We start from the raw sequence: 23,362 nt of genomic DNA, 5'->3' as shown, positions 1-23,362 counted from the left end.
ACTTACAGGAAACAGAAAGCTTTCCTTTCACATACTGGGTGAGATAAGCACGGGCCACTGCTACTAGGTGATGACGGGTTCCCATGACAACTTAAATTTCAGCAGATTAAATTAGATCTGCCTGGAAGGGGCTGCCCTAACTGGCTGTCATCATGATCCTCATTAAGCATCTATTAAGTTTTACTCTACATAGCATCTGAGTTAGGTATGAGAGGATGAAGAAATATAGAGAAAATTCCTTCTCTCCTAGGACCTGAAAAGGAACTGAAGAAACAGATCAATATATTTACTGATTTTATTTTCTAAATTCCAAATTAGAACACATGGTTATTCATTTAGTCAACAACCAAGCATTGAGTACTTATTCGAGGGTTTCAGAGAAGATTATGAAATCACATTGTTTTCTCCATCAAGAAACTGAGCGAGAAGGTTCATACTGACTCATGGGTACAGTGTTAACAGTCTAGTAAAAGGCTTTTTAATTTGATAGATGATTTTATTTATATAAACATCCTAATATACATAACTCTATTAGTTAACATTTAGCAAACACATGCTATGTTCCAGGTATTTGCTTTAATTTTCTAGTTCATTTAATTCTCACAATAACCTATAGGTGGCATTATCCCCTTTTTACAGAAATGGAAACTGAGACACAAAGAGGGACAGATAACCTGCCCAAAGTCATGCAGCTAATAGAGAAAGGAGCCAGGACTCAAACCCAAGGCGTCTGGCTTCAGGGGCTCTACTCTCTACCATCATGTTACAACTGTGGCCCTCTCTCTAACTTTTGTTTAAAATGTATTGATTGAACAATTTTTATTGAAAATAGTGAGGCCCAACTCAGAAGCAATATGTATTCGTTAATGACATATTTAACTTTTGCACTAAATATCGAAGCTGAAACACTCAGAAATCTATGCTGTGTGGTCACCATGCAGAGTTTTAAAATACACGAATAAGTCATCAAGTCTAATGGAAAGTGCTGAGAGATGAATGAGTGATACCCACAATAAGCCTTAGAGATTTCAGGAGAAGGTCTTCATGTCTTTTTCCTGCATCCTAAGGAAATTTCTTCTATCCATGAAGACAGCCAACTGAGCAAATTGTACTTGGACAGCAGAATCCCTGGGTTAGGGATGCTGTTCAAACCTCTTCCCAAACAGGACCTCTAACCATTGAAACGAATAAGAAAGGGAGAAGACAAAGGTGTCACCTGATCCATTAGGCACACACCTGTGTAGAAAGAGGGGGAGTTCCTGCTTCTCTGTTAAGAGGCAGGGCTACGAGAAGAGCTTCCTTCCCATTCCCCAGGCTATAGCAGCCCTCCTGATTCCAGACAGTTCTACAGGCTATTGTCTCTGCTTATCTGGAACTCTCTGTTCCATGTGCACCCCAACCATTATTTTTGCCTGGAAACTCCTATTCATCCTTCAGGTCCCCAGTTTAAATGTCAGTTAGTCCAAGAAACCTTCCCTGAGCCTCCACCACTCCCATACATACTCCCAAAAAAGCTTAAATACTTTCACATTTCCCTTTGTTATGTTTATGGTAATTTGTAATTAAATGATGATTTTGAGTAATTACTTAGCATCTGCCTCCCCTTTATGAGCTCCATCAGGACAGGAATCAGATCTTTCTAATATACCAGTGTATCCCCACCACCTAACATAGTGCCAACCACATAATAGAGCCTCAACATCTTCTTTGCCTTGGTTTATATGTGTATGTATTAAAACAAAGAGACCAAACTAAACCCTTCCACTTTTAATTTCAGATCCAGAAAAGAATGGAAAGGAAATTTCTGCCACTGAAGTGCAGCCTGAAGTTCCTGAGATGTCTCAAAGCAAAACTAAACATATGGTATGCACCTGTGTATACAGAGCTTGGGGAGGAGCTTCACTGACTCTTTGCTGTCTATTCTCAGATGCTGTGTGAGACCTATGGGGCCCTCCCTTCTAGGTTTTTGATTTCCACCCAATGCCTTGATGTCAGACTGTCTTTGACTTTGAGACGCTCCTCCATCAGAGAAGGGAGGCAGCAGAACTCTGAGAGTGTAGGTTGGTTCCTGTACTAGCTGGTATGCATACAGAGACCTCTCACCTGCCATCTGCCCCAAGAAATTGGTCCTGTAGCACGTGTACAGGTGTCCTTCCAAAGCCTGTGACATATCCACCAACTGCCATCAATATAAAGGGTGGCTAGGACACCTAATTTAACATCTTAAGTCCAGCTTCCAGAAACAGAAGGTGCCCTTTTCACCAGAGGTCGCATTTTAAAATATAATGGGCTCTTTGATTTAAAAAAAAAAAAAAAATCTGGCAAGCAGTTAAAATCTGTTTTAATATTCCCAGCACTTAGCCAGGAGAAGATACAGACAGAATTGAAAACCAGCCTGAGTTTTTCTGTTGTTGTTTTTTAAATGCCCGGATTAGAACATAATTCATCTTAAAATGACGGGAGGCCTCTTCATACACTTCACACTTTGAAATATTTTAGAAAATAGTATCCATTTTGGCAAGCCGCTTTCCATGAAGAAACAACAGCAAATGGTTTTCTCCTTGAGTGTTAAGTCTGTTGTGAATAAGATTATAAAAAATATACTTTGCTCTTTTATTTTGCCTCATTTGAGGATTTCACTGCATCTCTGCAATAACTGATTCTTCTCACATTCCTGTATAAACAGCATTCATTATACCACTTTTTAGAAAGGGAAATTGAAGCAGAGGTTTGGTAAAGTAACTTGCCTATTGTCCCAGAGAAAATCATTCATTCCTTCACTTATTCATTCAGTAAACATGTCTTGTGAACTATGTGACAGCCACTAACCAGACCTTGAAAATACATAAATGACTATCTCACAAGCCCTGTCTCCAAATCTCTGGTGGAGGAGAAAGGTACCCTAACAAACAATTACAATATCCCATAGTAAGTGCAGTGATGGGTAAAGAGGCTACAAAGAACCACCCTTCCCCCAGCCCTGAGGCTGTCAGGGAGGTCTTTCCACAAGAAGCGAAATATGACTTGGGTCTTGAAAGATGAGTAAAAAGCCCAACCAATTAAGACATAGGTGGTCTTACGTGCCAAGCAAGGAATTGGGACTTCATTAGGACACAGTGGAACCAAAGCAGTATAAGTTGTATGAGTAAGCGAGTGAGTTGAGTTTAATTCAGGTCGATACAAATTTCTCCTTTTCCTGTCTTTAGTGGTCAAAGTGTTGAACTATCTGAAGAAATATAAAATTATTTAAAATCAGTTTCTCACATCCAAGGATCTCTTTGAACTCTCTAAAAGCATCCACTAAACTGTATGTAAATATGCATTTACCTGGGTAGATAATCTAAAGCTTTCGTCGGATTTCTAAAGTGATCCAAAGGTCTAACAAAAATTAAGACTCATTAATTCCTTTATAAAACTTTCAGCTTTTCCTAAAATTAATTTTAGCAAAGTAGCATGTTTTTATATTAATCTCTTAGCATTTACTAAGTTGTTGGTTATCCATATGGATACAATTTCATATAGCATTCTATTAAACAAGTCTTCGCATCCCCAGCGGTAGCTTAATCCATGTTTATTAACAAACTCAAAATATGGCTTCTTATTGCAATTACTATTCTTTAGAGCCATGGTATTTTCATAGCTTATATGCGAGAAGTTTGAAATGAAGGTACAAAATTGGGGAAATTCAGATATTTGACAGTTGGGGAAAACACAGATGGTATACAAAAGTTAGAGGCATAATTCTTTGGTGAATTAAGTAATTCTATTTGGATTGTAAATCAACAGAACCAACTCTACCAACTTAATATTCTGGAAGGACAGAGAGTATATTGTGCTATCTAAGGATAGAAAAGTAACAATGAACTAAAATCAAGTACTTGAACATCGTCATAACTTCCTATATCTTTTCTCACCTCTCTGCTGTCAGCTTCCTCTCTCTCCTATCTCTATCATCTTATCTTTCTGTCTGTCTATCTATCTATCTATCTATCTATCTATCTATCTATCATTTATCTACTTATCTGTCTATACCTATCATCTATCACCTATCTATATCTTTCTCAGCAGACCAAATTTTTCTCATTTCTAGTACACAGAGTGGAAAATCTGCTAAAGCACCTACTTCTCACACCAAATGATCTTTGTTTGTCTGTCTTTAGCTCTCACAAATACTTCCCAAATCACCAGAGACTGTGTTTACTGGCCCATTTTGCATTAGCTGTCCAGTCCTGTACTAAATACTTAAGACATACGGTGCTTATCTACACTACTATATGGATTGGCAGGAAGGGCAATTCCTGGAAAAGTGGGGTTGGGCAGCTCAAATAATAGTTGCCCACTCTCTACATGATGGGCAACAGAATGTCATGTAGCCCTGCTGGGACTCGTTTGTCTGCTTATTCTAAAAATATCTGTTTTTTACTTGACATAGGGTTAGGATACTAAGATGAGCTGGATAACCTCTATCCCCTTGTTCTAGTTTTGTGTCAGTCATTTACTATATGACCTTAATAAGTCATTTCCTTTCTCTGGGACTCAGCTTCCTTTATTAAATGAATAGGACAGACAGAAGTAGAAGTGTTTTATTGTCCATTATAATAAGACTACAAGCCTAAGGTAATATCATTGTTATTTCAATTACTCTTCATCAAGAACTTTACACTCATGATCCAGAGGTTTTCCCACCAAGAAGTTATAAATATTTCCTGAAGCCCATCCCCCATAGTATAAAACAGAATAGATCATGAAAAGTCTCAGCCAGTTATAAAAACCTTTGCTTTGTACAAACCAGAAATTCAAACTGAATGAAGTCATGACATCATCTTTCTCCTTAAATAAAAAAAAATAATAATAAAAACACTCAACATAGTAGTTTATATCTAACAAGACTTGGCAGATATGGTCCTATGGCACTAAGGATTTGAAATGCATCCTCCTAGCTTTACAAAGCTTGACCCTGCAATAAAATCTTACTAATTGTGTGGCCTCATCTTTGGCCAGAAGACTGAAGGAGTTCTGAGTGGTGAATGTGTTGCCAGTCATATGTTTGTGTTGTTTTAGAAGAAAACTCCAGAAGAGGAGCTGCAGCCAGAAAACCTCCCTGCTGAGACTTCAGCCCCTAAAGATCCCCTGAGCTCTTTGGCCATCATCAGGCCAGTCTCACAGCCTTTTATTAGTCCAATGATGAAGAACAAGTCTGAAGAATGTGAGACCTGGATTGACAGGTTTAGGAAACTGGAAAATGCCCTCTACCTGTGTGATCTGAGTAACAAAGGTGAAGTATGAAGCTTAGAGTCGATAATGCCTTTCTCTTTCTGTTCTGGTCTAAAAGTGGATCTCATCTCCTTCCACTTCATAACAAATACAATTTGTATATAAACCATGTGCCTGGCACTGTGCTAAGTACAATCAAGAGATGCAAAGATGAATTAGACATGTATTCTTCACCAGGTTGCTTAGTTTCCTTGCGTCTCTGATCTTTCCTCCACTCTATCACTTGAGTCTAACCCACAATCCAATCTTGTTCTTCTAACTGAAATATCTTAGTGTGCCTACTTACAGGATGAACTCCAAAACTTCTTAGCAAGGCAAAATCTGGTCTCTGTCCACCTGACCATTCTTGTCTTCAATTTTATTCTTCCAGCATTTTTTACGTAGTCCTAATTAATTATCTGCCTTCTTAAGACTAGCCTTTCTTTTTCCTCCGACCTGCCTTTTCTAACTTTCATCTGAGCTGTCTGACTCTCCCCTACATACCCACCCTATGACAATTCCCCATCTTGTCCACCTGGCTAATTAATGCCTAAAATCTTATATGTTGGAACTCAAGCTTTACTCCTCTGAGATTCCCCTGATTTCCCCAAATAGATCTAGGTTAACCTTTACCTGGCCTCTCAGAGTTCTTTAACATCCATTATCATACTTGATAATTGTATTTTTTTATTGGGTGGGCTTAAAACTATCTCACCAGTAGACTATATTCCTTTTTTATCCCTAGCACCTTGCATAATTCTGTTTAACATTTTTTTTCTTGAGGCAGCAAATAAATGAACGAATGTACATAAATAACTAAATCCAAGATGGAAGGTGGTAAAGCCATTAGGGTATGCTATATAGGCATTCAGAAACAGGAGAATTTCTTCTTAGTGAAGTGATCAGGGAATGAATCAAAATGTGAATGGATCATTAAAAATAAAGCCCAATTTGTACATAAAGGAATGAAATCAACAGCCCTGTCTGGAAAAGGTACAAGTTGACCAAGTAAAGTATTATGTGTGAAGCTCAATGCAAAGAGTTTAGTTTGGAAAGAATGTAGGGATTATTAAGAATAATAATAATTTAATGTCAACTGTCATTTAAAAATAAAAATAATAAATTAATTTAAAAATTAAGAAAGAAGACTATTAAATAATACAGGTAGAGATATGGGAAGGGACCAGATCTAGGAAGCTCTTAGACGCTGTACCAGGGAATTTGGATTTAATTCAAAGACAGCGAGTTGCACTGAGAGTTTCTAAGCAGGGGAGTGGTATGATGAAGTATTTTGGAAAGATTCTTGATGACTGTGAATGAATAAAGGAGAAAATAAAAACAAGAAAAGAAGGACAATATTGCACTGTCTAAGTGAAAGAGAATGAATTCCAGAACTCAGAGACTTAGGGAATGAAAAGAAAAAATGTACACAAAAGCACACAGACTGAAACTGTTGTATTTAATCACATACTGTCATTCACAAAAAGGTAGTGTATTAAAAAGAGAATCTAAAAACCTCTAACTCGGAGAAATGAAGAGTAGAATTGTAGTTGCTAGGGGAAATGAGGAGATGTTAGTCAAAGGGTTCAAACTTTCAATTATAAGACGAATAAGTTTAAAGAATCTAATGTGCACTAGTTAACAATACTGCATTATATACTTGAAAATAGGTATGAGAAGAGAGTTTTAATGTTCTCACCATAACAACAACAGCAGAAAAAAAAATGGTAATTATGTGAAGTAAAAGATGTGTTAACTAACCTACTGTGGTAAACATTTGCAATATATACATGTATCATATCATCACATTGTACACCTTAAACTTACACACTGGTGTATCTCAATAAAACTAGAAATAATTTCTTAAAAGAGGAATTGCCCACATTAGTATTGCCTAGAATGAATCATCTAACAATAGCAATGCCTGTGTTTTCATTCTCTCTGTGTTGTTTCAATTTGTTTTGAATTTGCAAAGCAAATTAATTCAAGACTACATGAAGTATAACTACCCTACAATACCAAGAACTCTTAATACTTATACCAAAGAGAGGGGAAATTTTTAATGAAAATTTATTTAGCTGAATTAGAAAATCATTTTTTAAACAGCTCATGTCTAGCACTGTGCTAGAGGCTGAACCAGGAGGGAAATAAGAAAGAATGAGATGCAGTCTCTGGCCTCAAGGAGCTTTAGGTAAGAAAGTAAGACAGAGAGACTAGCAATAGTTCAATACCAATATTATTTTTAACACAGCATACAGTAAAATATTATAAACAAAGAGTTAAAGAGTCCAAAGTAAAGAGAGAAGAGATGTAAAGAAGTACATCATCTAATGTGAGCCAGAGCATTCAGTGAGGGCTCCATGCAAGACAGCTTGAGATTGGCCTTGAGGAGACTTTGGATAGCTGAGTAAAGCATTCTGAGTTCAAACCATCTTCTGCAATATTAGAAGCTGTGAATGCATGTGATGGGGAAGGCAGTGAACGAAACAGGACTGGAGGTTCACGTTCTATTGGATAGTGTAAGGTGAGACTCTATTGTGAATCCCAAGGATGAGAATGGGCTTCATTCTCTACCCAGCATCCACCAAAGGTTCAATCAGAAGAGAACACAATGAAAACTGAAATAGATAATTTAGGGAAGATACTGGAAAAAAGGAGATCAAAAGGTTATTGAAATACTCATGAGTCCAGGCATTCATACTGGGACTATGATAGTGCTAATGATATTGCAAATAAAATTGAAACAAAACAAAAAACTGAGTAGAAAGAAAAGACATTTCTAAAGAAACAAATACTGATTTGGGATGATGGATGATGGATTATAAACCTAGTTGCTAAGAGAATCCCCAAAGACTGAGACCTTTCTCATACTTTTGAACTGTTCTGAGGAAAAAACAGAGTTTTATTGACTTTGGAGGCAGATTCCAGCAGATTTGAAATGCCTTTCTCATGGCCTCTTCACTATTTATGCCTGTTTTCTCTGTTTCTATGAAATTCATTAGTTCCTCAGCAGCCAAAGACTGTGTCAGGCAGATCTGAGAACACTATAACTATCTTTAGTGAGGGAAGGAGCTAACCAGGTCATCTTGTTGGTTTACCAACCACAGTACTTAAAAGACCACGTGGCCCACTCCGGATGCTGGGCAGACGGTACCTGCTTTGCCCACTGATGAATCACTGCTCTCTGTTATATGTAAGGAAATATAGGCTGGGTTGTTCTCCATCCAGGACGAAGACAGACCATCCATCATCAACTTAGCATTTCTGGGAACTGACTTTGTGCTTATTCTCTAATGGGAGTTGTCAAGAAGATATCCTTGAGAAGAAATAAGGAATGACTTTGAATAACTGGTCATGTTTTCTAAAGAAAGAGGGTAGTTGAGATAAATATTTGGGTGAATGGTAGAGTGGGAATTTTTCCAGTGGACTACAGTCTAGATAGAAAGTATTTTAGAGTTCAAGGACGCAGAATGCAATAAGAGCCCTCAAGGACACTGTCTGCATGGGTCTGAATTTTATATACACTGTATCGCTAACTCCTTACATTGACCCCATGCTGAAGGGACTGATGTCCTTATTTGCTGAGGAAAAAGCCAAGCTCAAAGTGATGAGATAATAGCCAGTAAAAAGTTGAGCCATAATTCAAACTCAGTTCTATTGGTATTCCCATTATATCAAATTTCCATGACACACCAAAAAGAGCATGAGATGTTTTCATTGTTATTTTTCAATTACTGTTGACATACAATATTATATTAGTTTTAGGTGTACAACATAGTGATTAAACATTTACAAAATTTACAAAGTGATCACCCCAATAAGTCTAGTACCCATCTGACACCATACATAGTTATTACAATATTATTGACGATATTCCTTATGCTGTACTTCACATTCCCATGACTATTTTTATAATTGGCAATTTATACATCGTGATCCCTTCCTCTTTTTCACCCATTCCCCCAATGCCTCTCCCATCTGGAAACCACTAATTTGTTCTCTGTATCTCTGAGTTTGTTTTGTTTGTTTACTTTATTTTTAAGATTCTACATGAAAGTGTTTGTTTTTACCAAAAGACCTGGATTCAAGTCCAGACTTCACTAATTTCTGAGCCTGTTTCCTCATCTATAAAATAGGATTGATGATAATAAAACATACCTCCCAGATTTGAGAAAGGATCAAATGATGTTTGAAAGTTCTTTATAAACTGTACGATGAAGTAGATGTCAAAGAGTTTATTATTTCTTCATTTTAATTCTTGTGGGTGGACAAGCTTTCCAACACTAAGATGGATTGTGAGGGTTATTTTATGCAGCTATCCTGAGCAGCCCTTAATGACAGTAAATTAGACAGATACACATTTCAATCAGTGGACTTTTGTTTGACAGTAGGAATCTCCTACTTTTCTAAAGCTTAGAAAATAGTAGAAAATGCCTTCCCCCTCCCCACACACATCAGTGGTGAATGCTAGATGTTTTTTAACATTACTTTTAATTTCTAATGAAAATATATAATATATATAAAAATAATTTCTTCTTAAAATATATTTTATATGTCTTAAGTAATGTTGATAATATTATTATAATTATCCTATAATAATACCTGAATTAATGGGTGCTTACTAGTTCTGGGCATTTTGCTAAGCACTATTTTACAGATTTTCTTACGATTCAATTATCCCTGTTTTACAGTTGAAGAAACTGAGGCTCAAAAAGTTAAAATAATTTTCCCAGTCAGACACTTACTCTAAAGCCTATGACTTATATTTCCAGAGGCAGGATATGAGGGGTCAAACCTAGGCCAGACCAAGAAAAGCCACCTAATCCAGACATCTGCAAAGATGCATCAGCCAACTCAAAGAGATTTCTGCAGACAAAAGGACCAACATTTTAATAGGAGCAAAAGACAATAAACCTAAATAGAATAGACAACAAATAAACTAAGACAGGATGAGATGGTATAGGTAAGGATCATACAGGACAGAATAAAAGTAAATGGAATAAATTGCATTAGGGCCTCACTTGTCTGTAGCCCACTGTCAAGAACATCTATTAGAGGAGACGTCAGAGGGGGAACACCTTGCTCAAGAGTCCTTGTACATTTAAATACAAATAATACTTGGCAGCTTAAACAGAGATGGCAGGTATCCACTAGAGCTAACTCTCATGGGCTAGAAGTAGCTTTCCACAAGTGACTAGATACTTTGGATACTCAAAGAAAAAATTTTACAATCATCACAATCATTATTAAAAATTTTACAATCACATATGCGGTCTGCATAAGTACAGGAGAGTAGATAAGGAACATGCAAGAGATGAAGCTTTCACCCCTATATAAGATATTTAAATTTTCATTGACACCTGTAGCATAGATCTTCACAATCAAGGAACATTTAGAAAACAATATCAGCCCTACTTAAAATGATTTCTTCCTTCTCAGTCTATAATGTAGTGGAGTGATTTAATGCATGGACTTGAGCAACCTTGGGCATTATTTCCATGCCTCAGTTTCTCACTCTGTAAAATGGGTTGTCATAAGGACCGAATGAGTTAACATTGGTAAAATGCTTGCAAGGGTACCCAAAACATGATAAATTTTATATATAAGTACCAATTATTATTGTTATTGTTGTTGTATATTAGTTAATTTTCTGCGTATCTAATTACCTCAACTGGCTGGGTAACAGACACTTCTCTAAATCCTCTATATCCCCAAGCAAAATATCTGACACACATAAGTTCACAATTAAGGGCTTATGAATGAGTTATTGATCTTAGTGGATGCCATAATCTACACTTAACCTCTTCTCCGCAACTATCAAAATCTACTTAAATTTACCGTGGAAAGCACATTGGCACTGATAAACATCACACATGGGTACCAGCATACATCCTGTGATAGTAAGGGCCTTCCTTAATGCACAGATTCAGACTTTGAGCCACAAGAAGTTATATGATTTACCTGTGATTACACAACAAGCTGAAGGAAATTACAGTAAAATACATTTCCAGAAAACTCAAAAATGTGCTGTTTAAATCCTTCATGTTTAGAAATATGTTTTCATAATTCACAGATAAAAGTAAACCAGAACAATTAGAAATTATTTTTAGGAGGTACCCCACCTGTTTTAAAAACTGATTCATAAGTTTTACAACTACAAAGAATAAGCTTAAATTGCTTGAGAATCTACCTATGAATTTTATGGGATCGCCATCTCCTTTCCCCAAAGTCACCCTCAAACTGTTCCTGATATATATTATGCATAGCTGGACTGGAAATATCTTTCTAGGATATCAATTGATTTTTAAGAAGCTTAAAGTTTCAAAATATTAACATTTCATGTTTTCTCTGAAGTCATTTAAGCTAATTCATTATTTTTTTCTTTTTTGTCTTCTCCATTTTCTCTTAAAAACTTCCCACCCACCCAATCTAATCACAGGGGTCCTGGAGAAGGAACGAGCTAGACGCCTCATTCACAACTACAATCTCATTTACAACCTGTCCCTGAGCCCTTGGAAAATTGACCAGGCCTTGAGGAGATTTCGTTCAGGAGAAAATATGCTCTTGGAGCCAGCACTCCGGTACTTAAAGGAGCTATGATAACAAGCCCATATTGTGAGAACAGATGTTTCCTTTATCTCCCTTTTTACCCAGACACGTGTTTCTCCCAAGCCTGAGTGTAGTGGTGGAAGCACTGTCAGAGTTGAGGCTGATGTAGCTATTGTAGATGCTTTGGACTTGGACTTGGTTTCTGGCTGTGATGCTTGCTCATAAGCAGCTCGACGTGATACAAGAAAACCAGGTTTTCTCTTCTAAGGTGGCAAGAACACAATTTCTTTAAATCCCCTTTTATTCTAATAAAGCTTCTTATTAATATTATGTATTTTTTTCTACATTACTGACCAAACTATGTTTTTTTGCAAAGCCTGCAATTCCATATAGTAAAAAACATGCCAGATGTTTTCAATTCCCAAAAAATGCCTGTCACATAATGGACCTAAATGTATCATTTTTGGATGAGTAAGTCAGCCCTTCCTCTAGTCACTATTCTGGGAAGGATTTCCCAATTATAAGAAAAATAAAAGTATTAGCAATATGTTATCTTAATACTAAGTAGAAGTACAATTCCAAGTGAGGTGTTCTGAACAAGTCCAATATTTTCTCTAGTATAAAACAAAAAGGTGTTACACTATCTCCAGGGATATTTTCCCAGACTACTGAATAGAAGTTCAGAGGAGGAACTCCTGGGATAAAAATTCTGGAAATAGGTAGCATCTTCTTTGCTCCCTCTGGCAGGAAAATCAAGCAAAACTTTCCACCAGTTCCAATAGTTCTTACTATCCCTCCCCAACTTTGCACCTCCCACACAACTCACTTACGCACACACATCACATAGATAGCATGAACTCATTGGAGAAACATTGGTCCAGGGTTTCAGATACAAGTGTATTCCCAGTACCATCTTAATGCTGAGCGACCTGGATCCTCATTTTCACATCTGTGTGGGAGACAGCATGAAGAAGTAAGGTTCAAGGGAAAGGCAAACAGAAGATCTCTGAGCATCCTCTCTGATTCATTTTATATAGTGGGGTGTCTCATAAACTCTTTTAAACAAAATCTTATGAACAACATAATTTGTATCCAATGACATAAACTATCTCTAAGGTCCTTCTGGTCTAACCTGGTTTAGTTTTAATTTTTATAATCCCTGAGTTGCTCATAAAAATGTCTCTGAAGCAGACCAATCACCTCTCTAACATTCTAGAATCTGCTAGCTGCTTTTTAGGTCAGAGAATTAAGCAAACATATGTGGCTTTCTCAGGCTAAAAAAAATACCAAATAAGGAAAATTAGAATGTTAGATCAAACAATGCAATATATATTGAGCCAATACTATTTGCCAAGAACTTGACATACTTTGTTTCATCCAACTCTGACAACTCAGTAAGGCAGGTTTTATGGCTCCATTTCACAGGGGAGGAAACAGAGTCTCAGGGAAGTGAAAAGAAAGCTGCTGGGTTGTATTTGTTGATAACTGGCCAGAGAGATAGGGCATTATGGAAAACAATGGCCCCATGATACCTAAAAAAGTCCTGGTATACCCAACATGTCTGTAGGGAAATGGAATGGAAAAACAGTAGAGGTGAAGGGAGGCCCTAAACATGAAGCTGGGGTTATCACACTAAGTCATAAGGTCTTGAAGGGCAATGATTTTTCCTTATGTCCAGCATCTAGTATAGTTTCTGATAGACAGCCCTAGCACCCACCAAGTCAAACAAATGGAGGAGACTCTATTGACACAGCATGAAAGGTGGCACCAGAGTTATGTGACTACAGGTCGTGCATACTATACTTTTGTAGTGTTGCCAAGTGACTGCTTCTAGAAGTGGCGTAGACATGGCCGGATCTAGAGCCACACCTATTGCCCACCACCGCTACTTAAAGAAAATAGAAAAAGAATAGGCTTTAAAACTAGCCCAAATCCAGCTCTGGTAATTTGTAAATTGTAGCCTTAGCAAGTTGTTTAATCTCCTTGAACTTCAGGTTTTTCATCTGTAAAACTGGAGTAATAGTATCTCTACAGAGGAGTGTGACAAACACTGAAAGCCATGTCATTTGGACAATTCTTTGAATGTAGTAGAGATGGACCTTTCTTATATCCCTTTAGCTGTTGAGTATTAGGAAGCTTGAACAACAGTCTGTGTGAGCTGGCATAGGAAGGTAACATTACGGCTATAGCAAAAACTAATTTTGAGATACATCTGCCTTCTAGAGCCAAGTGATCATTACTCTTGGGTCATCTCTTGTCTGGAATTCTCCACTGCATTACCCTTGGGCATGTGTGTATGTGTGTGTGTGTGCGCGCATACACATGTGTGTTTGCAAGATTTGCACATTGCAGAAGTAAATACTCATTAGCTTTTCTCTGAGTAAACATCAAAAGAACCAAAATTCGGCTTAAGTCCTAGAGAAAAGCTTTGCTATCAAGCTGACAAAGTGACAGCAGAGGTTAAACAAGGCCTGGCTGTGAGGCAAACCACTAGACACAAAGAGGAAAATGCTATGAGGTTACCATGCTTCAGAATATTATGACCTCTATACCAGGACTTCTCTATGGTTTGCTGATGAAAAATCTATTACTTTTCTTTTTCTCATATCAGTGGTGTTTAGTAAACTCCCTGTGGCTGTTTCATTGTGAACTTCTATAAACGCTGGGTAGAGGGTATCTGGTATCTGTGATCTTGACCAGATTTCTCAAGCCAAACCTTTCTAAATGGGTATCTGTGTGCAGTGAACTAGTTAATCTCCAATATGCTCCGAGACCTGGTCTCAACTATGTCTTTCCCAACTGTTTGAAACCTTCAGCCTCTAAATATGGAAAGAACACTGAAGACATGACAGAGGCTGGACCTCACCTGCTGGGCAGACTCTTTCCCAGATGTGTGATGCTCAGAAAGTCACTACTTACCCAAAAGAATCATTTATATAGAAGGAGATAGTGCTTGCAAACTGCCTAGCACTATGCCTGGCACACAGACATGCTCCATACAGGGATACTGGCTTACTACCTTATTCGTATACGGTATTTTGGTTTACCCCATTCAATGGGCCAAATCATTAGATTCCATTTCCAGGTACAGACACCTTCTAAGCCAACAGCTGGCTCACTGATAGTGGGATCCTGGAGGGCAGACACCATATCCTCCACATCTCTGCTCCTCATTCTCTCACCTGAGCTTACTCTTCATTGTAACAAAGTTAGGTTGGCATTACTATGCCTATTGTACAGATGAGAAACTGAGGCTCAGAGTGGTAAATGTATTTGCCTAAAGATTTACAACTCATCAGCGACTAAGCCAGGATTAGAATCCACTGAATGCCTAAGTTCAATAGTGTCCTCCAGGTCACAGAGCAAAAAACACACAGAATTCTCTTTACTAGGTTTGGTCTGTTTCCCCAGCAAATCTCAAGGTCACTCCATGCCAGGACCTAGGTCTTCTCCATCTTTGATCCCCAGCACAGAGCCCAGATTCACCATCAAGTGGGCACCTGGAAAACATCTGTTGAATGGAGCCCTCACATGAACATTTTGAAAACTCGGCAGCTTTTGACCCTCTTCTTGTTCTCCCTCTTCACCAACGCCTTCTGGGGATTGGAATAAAGGGTGTTTTCAGGATGCTTGGCATGGTCTTTTCACATAAGCAGAAGCACAACTGTACAGATCTCGCCTTCCAAAAAGTTTGCTAAGTGCTCACTGACTCTTCGGAGGAATTTCCCAAGATCATTAAGAGAAACAATAACAGGGTTTGATATTCTAATTGAGATCAGAAATTGGACAGCTTTGGAGCTGGCCTGAGAACTGTGAAGCTCTGAAAACAAATGCTTGCCTTTCTTCTCTCCCTCTCCTCTCTCCCCGCTCTTGCAGAGCCTTTCAGCTACAGTTCCAATGCTCCTTAGCAACAAAGGCGGGGTTCCCAGAGCTGGGGTGCCTCAGGAATGCCAGCCGTTCCCCTCATTAGCATGCAAGTCCCCTCTTCTGCTTGCACAGTTGGCCGAGGAACTGTGCAAAAGGCAAAGTGGCTTGGGGGAGGCCCAGCATTTAGCATGGGTTGTTGGGAAATGGGAAGCCTCCACAAAGAGTTTCCAAACAAAAGGCATCAATATTATCTATGGAGCCATCAGACTGCCTGGGGCACAATATGTCTCTGGCTTGGCCACATGCTTTCTCCCCAAGTTCTGTATGAAGGCTTGGTAGGGCCTCCCCAGACACATCTTGGCCCTGAATGCCAACGTCTTGAAAGGTCTCCCTCCTCCTTCCCTCTCTTCTGTCTAGTCTTTCTCGGACTCAGTTTATGCAGGTTGGACAATGGGTGGAACCTAACTGGTAGTGGGTGTGCCCAGGGGAGGGACATTGACAGAGAGTAAATGGTCAGATGGTAGGATAATCATGAACAGATGGAACTGTTGAGAATGGATTCCAGACAAATTCACAAGCAGATTGAGCTCTGACAAAGACTTATCTGATGAAGAGCAATTGGTGCCTTGTACCAAGTCCTTGCTCAAAACACACATCCCACTCTCCCACACTGGGGTACTGCTACCCAGGTTCTGTTTCACAGGAATTCCAAAATACTCATCAATAGGACAATCCCTGGAAGATTCCAACCAGCAAAGCTACTTCTCAACATTCATAGAGAAGCAACCCTCGTAAGAGCTTCCTTCAACCTTCCTATGTTTAAAAATGTTCAGAGATGTAGACCTCACTACTTGTCATCTTTGCCTCTCCAGACAGCTCTAGTTCCAATTCATTCTTCTAAAATTGGTCTCTCTTTTAATTAATGTTCTCCCCTCCCTTGTGGCCAAAGAGAATTTAAGTTTGAGCAATCACTGCAATAACAATGACACAAACCCTGTGCCTGGCAGTTCAGGCATGAGGGAGGGAAAGAGGGAGGGAGGGAGGGAGGGAGGAAGGGAGGGAGGTAGGGAGGTAGGTGGCGGAGGAAAGAGAAAAAAGAAAACTTTGTTTCTCCTCTCTAGAACTGGCACAGTTGGGGAAGGGGCTACTGTAACCAAGTACTACAAACTGGGTAGCTAAAACAACAGAAATGTATTGCCTCACAGTTCTGAAGGTTGGAAGTCCAAGATCAAAGTGTCTGCATGGCTGTTTCCTTGGACTGTGAGGAGAAACTGTGCCATGCTTTTTTCCTAGCTTCATGTGATTTGCTAGCAATCTTTGGTGTTCCTTTGCTTTTAGATGTCTGTCTTCACCTTCACATGACATTCCCTTTGTGTGTCTGTCTACTTCTGTGCCCAAATTCCCCTATTTCTAAGGACACCAGTCATATTAAATTAGAGTGCACCATAACAACCTCATTTTAGCATGATTATGTCTGAAAAGACCCTAGTTCCAGATCAAATGACATTTTGAGGTAGCATGGGTTAGGGCTTCAACATCTTTTATGTGGGGATAAAGTCAACCCATAGTAGCAAGGAAATAAATAATTGTCTCTGTGTGACCAGTATGTGTTCTTAGATTTGCCCTGGGAATAAGGAGGGCATACAGGGAAGTAAATGTTTTCACTTAGGTGGGTTAATGAGAGCTTCCTGGAGGAGAAGATGGCTGTGCTCACTATGAGATGCTGAGTGAGCTTTTTTCCAGGCAAGTGAAGGGAGATGCTCTTTCTAGGACAGGGAAGAGCATATTCAAGCCACACAGATTATCTTTTCCATGTTACCGTTTTTTTAACATTTGCCACGTGCGCGCGCGCACACACACACACACACACACACCATGGGCTGTATACAGTCAGTCTTCCCTCACCTCTATAAGCCAGAATTTGGGATCCTTTCCTTCGCCATAGGTGCTGTCCTCCAAAGGGTATTGAACACAGGACCCAGGGGTTCTATGAGCAGCCCTAGATGAGCAAGATGTTACCACTAACATTCACAAGACTGGGAATCTAACTCTTATTTAGTGAGTTACTGCCAACAACTGAAGTTGGGACTTTCCCTTGAAAGTGGTGGGCAACTTCACAGAACCTTCCAGTGCCCTAACTCCAAAGAGCGGGAATTCTGAGTCTCCTGTATAATATATTATTTGATTTTTCAAAATATCTATTGTTCAAAATTTGTGTCCTCTCCCTAGGGAATACTTTCCCACCTCATTGAAGTCAGGCTTGGCCTGTGACCTTTGACTCCCCTCCCAGAGAGAGAACTGTCAGCCCCACCCTGTTGACTTGAACACTTACTTTGGTCAATAAAGTTGCGCAGAAGAAACATGTCCCTCCTAACAAGAGCTTTAAAAGACATTGTGTGGCTCTTCCATGTTCTCTTCTTCTTCAACTACAGCCAGCTTTATCTGAGAGAGCAGGCCAGGACCTGGACTAAAGACGATATGGAGCAAATTAGAAATCAACACCATGGACATATAAACAAAAACAAACCTCTAAGCACAAAATTAAAACTGTCACTAAGAATTTGGGATTGTTTGTTACCATGGCAAAACTTAACTAAGCCTACTGATACACCCTGGTAAGTAAGTAGAAAGAGGACATAATTCCCAACAATAGTCCTTGGAATTACGCAGTGCACAGTTGGAGCTTCCAAAGCCTGAGATCCAATCTATATCCTGCTTCTAGAAGAGGCATTTGGAGTTCATCATTCCCCCACCTCTCAGAGGAATTGATTTCTGGCTAGGTCAACTCTGATGCATTATCCAGGGCATGTTTCCATGTATGCCCTCTATCCTCAGAACACCACATAGAAACAGACCAGAGACAGTGTGGGACATGAGAAGAATGGTGACTATTTTACAGATGAGGATGCTGAAACTCAGAAAAGTTCTGTGCTAAAGGTGTAGGAAGAGTTGGAAACAGAGTTGAAGTCCTGCCTTCCCTCAGCACAGTTCTTAGTGGTCATTCCTTGCGAGATCTGCCAGTTCTATTCCGTCCTGGCTTATTATCCAGCTGTCAATAGCAGATCTGCCCCGTTTTGACAGCCAGACTGGAAGGATGCAAGGAACTGTGTTCCCACATACTGCTGCCTGTGCCAAGGTTCACTGATCCCGAGAGAACAGGAAGAGAACACTCAATATTGAACACACACTGAGGACCAGGTTCTGTGATCTTACCTATTACTCATGAAAACCTTCAGAGGTGGGAATTATTTCTACTCTATGAATGAAGAGGTGAGACTCAGAGGCTCAGCAGAAGAGCTCTAGAGGCATGATTTAAATACAGCCCTTCCCAGCTCCAACCCACCCTGGGCTGTCTGCCACTAAAAGCCGAGGTTTCTTTTTTCTGGAGCTTCTAATTACCGTAGGTCTCTTGTGTCTAGGAAGGTAAACAGAATTTCTGCCCTGTATAGTTCTTTTTTATTTATTTACTAAACACCTACTATGGCCAGGCTTCAGTAAATAGTTTGAATGGATTTCCTAAGCTATTTCCAGACTTCCTAGATAATGGTCTCATCCAAAGACTACTGACTAACTTGAACTTCCTTCAAATACTGACCCTTGCCTAGAACTGGACTGTCTGTAGCTTCTTTCCTTGGCACTTAACAGATCAGGAAAGGCATGTTCACTGCTTTTTACCTCTCTCCCAGGTCAATCCTCCTCACTCTGAGGCCACTTAGCCAATATCATGGTTTCCCTCAGCCCTCTCTGAGATCTTAATGAGGCTTTGGTGATTTATTCCTTTATAGATGTCTTAGTTATTTGTTTTCTGAGGCCTATGAAAACCACAGACATACCACATGGATGCTTTAGCAGAAAGCACTTGTCATTCTTCTCTACCCATCCGTCCATTTACTCACAAACGCAAAAACCTCAGTGTGTTTGGAGCTGTGCTGGGTATCAGGCATATAGAGATGAGTAAGTCAGGCCTCACAATCTCTTAGTGAAAGCAGACACTAAAGCTGTCGAATGCCACAGAGTATACATGCTCTGAGAGAGGAAATCCAAAAGTATTAAGCCATGACAGAAGACACACAACTTAGACCGGTGATAAGAGTATAGCTGTTGTCAAAGGTTTCCTAGAATATTTATGACTGGGCTGAACTCTAGCAGAGGAGAAGCAAGTGGCCAAAATGTGGGTAGGAGTGGAGTACTTGGGTAGCAGGGCTGAATTTTTTGAGTAGGCCAAGTAATATGAACAAAGCCACTGAGACTTGAACCCAGTGTTTGTTCTGGGAACTGTGAACTATGGTTACATACACCTGAAGCATGATGCTCCAGGTGAAAGTGAGAGAAGCTGGAGAAGGTAAGGTCAGATCTCGAAGGCAGGCCCATGATGTCCTGCTAAGACTCCATATGGAGGGCAAAGGTCTGTGATGTGACTGGATGAATGTTTTGATTGTTGAGAGTCATTGGAAAAAGCTCTGAGAAGCAAGAATAGAGGCAGGAAAAACTGTTACAGACTACTGTGCGACTTAGATAAGTCACTTAACATTGTCAAATTTCAGGTTCTTCATCTGTAAAGTAGTCTTTAAAGCAGCGGTCCCCAACATTTTTGGCACCAGGAACCGGTGCTCCTAAGAGAATCTAATGCCTGATGATCTGTGGTGATGCTAGCGCTGGGGAGCAGCTGCAAACACAGATGAAGCTTCGCCACTCACCTCCTGCTGTGCCTAACAGGCCATGGACCAGTACCAGTACCCGTCTTCAGCCCAGGGGTTGAGGATCCCTGTTTTAAAGTACCTTCTTTACAGGATCATCATAAGGGCTGGAAATAAGGTATGGAAAACACCACACACAGTGTGTAACACTAAACAGGTCTCACAGGTAGCAAGTATCTTATAATGTCCATGTTCTATAATAACCTGATCACAAAGACAAAGGACCTTGCAATGAAAACAGCCTTTCTGACGAAGGACACTAGGGATAACGCCATCAGCAGTACAGCTTTGAGGGAGTCACCGACACTGACGCACACATGAGTAAGTAATTTACGTGTCTGAACCATCTTTTAAAAGCACCATTATTATTCCTACTCTCTGCCTCATAGTGACTCTGGTAGTCGCAGTGCATTAGTTAATTTCATGGCCCTGTTGTGAATCTTAACAATATTTCACCCTCCTAATTCAAAATATTCATTCCAAATGGTTCCAACTTCACAAATAAATAATTCCTGTTGGAAAATGGAGTTTTTCCATCTGCCCAGCCCATTTTCCATCTGTTCCTATGAGCTCATGGTAGGATAGAGCTGGGTCTTGAGGCCCCGTTGATCAGTCCTGATTTAGGAAGGAATGGCTTTCTCCCAGATTGATTGTGAATTAGTGATAAAGATTGGTTTCTAGTGTTATTAGTTACTATGTTAGGAGACAGTTTTAAAGATCTGGAAGAGGATCAAAAAGCACACTGTAGATAGAAAGTAGAGAAAAGTCACATTGACTTTGCTCCCACCATGCACATGACATTTGTCTCAGCACTGTACACATACATATAATTTGACCGACGCAACTCAAAAGGTAGATGTGATTATGTCCAACAGATGAGGGAAATGAGGGTCAGATGGGCTTAAACACTTGCCTAAAATCACAGAACTTATAAATACGGAGTCTAAGGCTGATTCCAAAACTCAGGTTCTTTCCATAACCCCAGAGAATCAAAGAAGCATTATGCTTTTTTGAATGGAAAAGCACATTGCCCCCCAAAATTATGATTTTGTTTCTTTCAATAACAATGTCATATTAATAGAAGAGTACCTTGAAGTAAAGGTAATCCATTTTTAAGTCCTTATGATGGCATGGAGCCACTCATTGATAGGATCAGAACACAGTTCTGTCTTGGAAAGAACAGTGGACTATGAGTTAGGAAACTTGGACTCGTCTTTTGAATTTCCAACTTATTATCTTAATAGCAAGGACAAATTACTGAATTGTTTGAGCTTTAGTCTCCTCATCAGGAAAGTCACAGTCTATCTTATGTCACCTCTTCAGTAAACCTCATAAAGTCTGGAAAGGCACTTCTATAAGAAGTATATGAGAAAATACAAAGCAGTACAATTTGTCAGTGGTGAAGTTCTATGGATATATTAGATGACATTTTCATCTCTGTGCCTGCTTGCAACAAATGCTTGTCTACAACAAGATAAGAGGTTGTGTCAGTGTATAAATCTATGTAATGCATCCTCCACTGAGAAAGTCTAGCTACAAAAAAAATTAGCTGAATTGAATGGTGTGTTTAGTGATATAGTAAGTTTACTTCATCACAGACTATAAGCAAATAGTCCATAGGCTGACACCAGTCTGTAACCCATACATGCTATCTAGAACATCTTGAGGAAAGCAGATGGTGTAAGCACTGAAGTCTCAGCTCACTGCTCATGAACTTTGTGTGACCTTGGTCAAGTTATTTAATCTTTCTGAGCGTCAGTTTTCTCTTCTACAAAATGAAGTTAACAATATCAAACTCACAGAGTGGTTGTGAAGAGGAAATGAGAATACACTTGACTGTGTAGAAGAGGGCCTGGGGCATAATAGCCAGTGGAAAAAATGTTATTTATTAACATTATCATCATTATCATCATCAACCTAAAGCATCTGTCCCCATGGTCCACTGCAGTGTGTGCATTTCCACCATTAGAAGTTTTATTTTGGTTGTCGTAATTCAAGGAGACTGTGGTGCTACTGGCATCTAGTGAGCAGAGGCCAGGGATGCTGCTAAGCATGCTACAATTCACAAGGCAGTCCCCTATAACAAGAACTTATCCAATCCAAAATGTGAGCAGAACTCTGACTTATAGTCATTCCCTTGGATTGAGGTTCCCTGTCATTGAATCAAAATTTAATAACAGATTTGAGGTTTTACCTAAACTTTTCTTAGAATGTCAGCCCTGAAGACCTTTAAGATTGTTTGGCCCAAAAGTAAACCTCAGAGGGGACTTGCCTTCTCCCTCTCCCATCCAGTGGTGAAAATGATATTTGTTTCTCCTGTCTTTCAGCCCTGCCTCCTGAAAGCATACTTCTGCGAATTGATTAGAGAGACACAGTGTCAAAGTCTCCAGGCTGCCAAATGAAAAAACTAAAATTGCATCTCATGTTTCCAGGGCCAGTGGCTGAGAGTCTCAAGTAAGGGAGAAGTCAGTGTAGCTCGGGTACTGGCAGCTCAAAGACTAGGTCTTTGCATCTCTTGAGCCCTCACTCCCACAGAGCCTGGCACAGAGGAAGGAGCTAGAAATAGTGGAGTAGTAAAAGAAACAGTGAAGTAGTAAAAAGCACTGAACTTGGGGTCAGACTTGGGACTGAGTTCTGCTCTCCAACACTTTCTCTGTATTATTAGCCAATCATGTGAAGCCTAGAATATCACCACTGGAAATGTCTTTAGAACATTTCAGGCCCAAATACTAGCACTGAGAATGTTTTTAGAACACTTCAGGCCCAAAGTTTGCAAAGTTCATTCTCTCTCAATCTCAATCAAACAATCTCAATCTGTCTTTCTCTCGCTCCCTCTCTCACGCCCCCTCTCTCCCTCCTTCAGATTCTCCACTAATAAAATAATGGTAATAAAGTGTACTTACCACACAGAACTGTGTGTAAGATCTGGTAAAGTCAAAAGTGTAAATATAATTGGCAAGGTATTTTCCCAATAATGGTTAAGAGTACAAACAATT

At 39.5% G+C, this 23,362-nt stretch overlaps 1 protein-coding gene and 1 long non-coding RNA gene across 5 annotated transcripts in view; one reads left to right on the top strand and one right to left on the bottom strand.

Moving 5' to 3' along the window:
• CUNH1orf87 (chromosome unknown C1orf87 homolog) overlaps positions 1–16,132 on the top strand; it is a 68,860-nt gene extending 52,728 nt beyond the window's left edge. For both annotated transcript variants that reach the window (XM_016159928.2, XM_016159927.2), the window contains exons 10-12: positions 1,778–1,863; positions 5,062–5,275; positions 11,693–16,132. In XM_016159928.2, the coding sequence (XP_016015414.2) occupies positions 1,778–1,863; positions 5,062–5,275; positions 11,693–11,853 (461 nt within the window). In that variant the 3' untranslated portion in view covers positions 11,854–16,132. The remainder of the gene's footprint in view (positions 1–1,777; positions 1,864–5,061; positions 5,276–11,692) is intronic.
• LOC107518355 overlaps positions 1–23,362 on the bottom strand; it is a 74,491-nt gene that overhangs the window by 42,503 nt on the left and 8,626 nt on the right. For 2 of the 3 annotated variants that reach the window (XR_004955151.1, XR_004955152.1), the window contains exons 3-4: positions 18,002–18,136; positions 12,633–12,751 (exon numbers count right to left, since the gene is read on the bottom strand). This is a non-coding gene — a long non-coding RNA (uncharacterized LOC107518355). The remainder of the gene's footprint in view (positions 1–12,632; positions 12,752–18,001; positions 18,137–23,362) is intronic. The other variant, XR_004955153.1, reaches the window with a different exon arrangement.

The sequence above is a fragment of the Rousettus aegyptiacus genome, unplaced genomic scaffold (genome assembly GCF_014176215.1).
Source record: "Rousettus aegyptiacus isolate mRouAeg1 unplaced genomic scaffold, mRouAeg1.p scaffold_m13_p_1, whole genome shotgun sequence".
In the NCBI taxonomy this organism is placed as follows: Eukaryota; Metazoa; Chordata; class Mammalia; order Chiroptera; family Pteropodidae; genus Rousettus; species Rousettus aegyptiacus.
The sequence above is the reverse complement of the archived record's forward strand: the minus strand, read 5'-3'. Positions and strand labels throughout refer to the sequence as shown.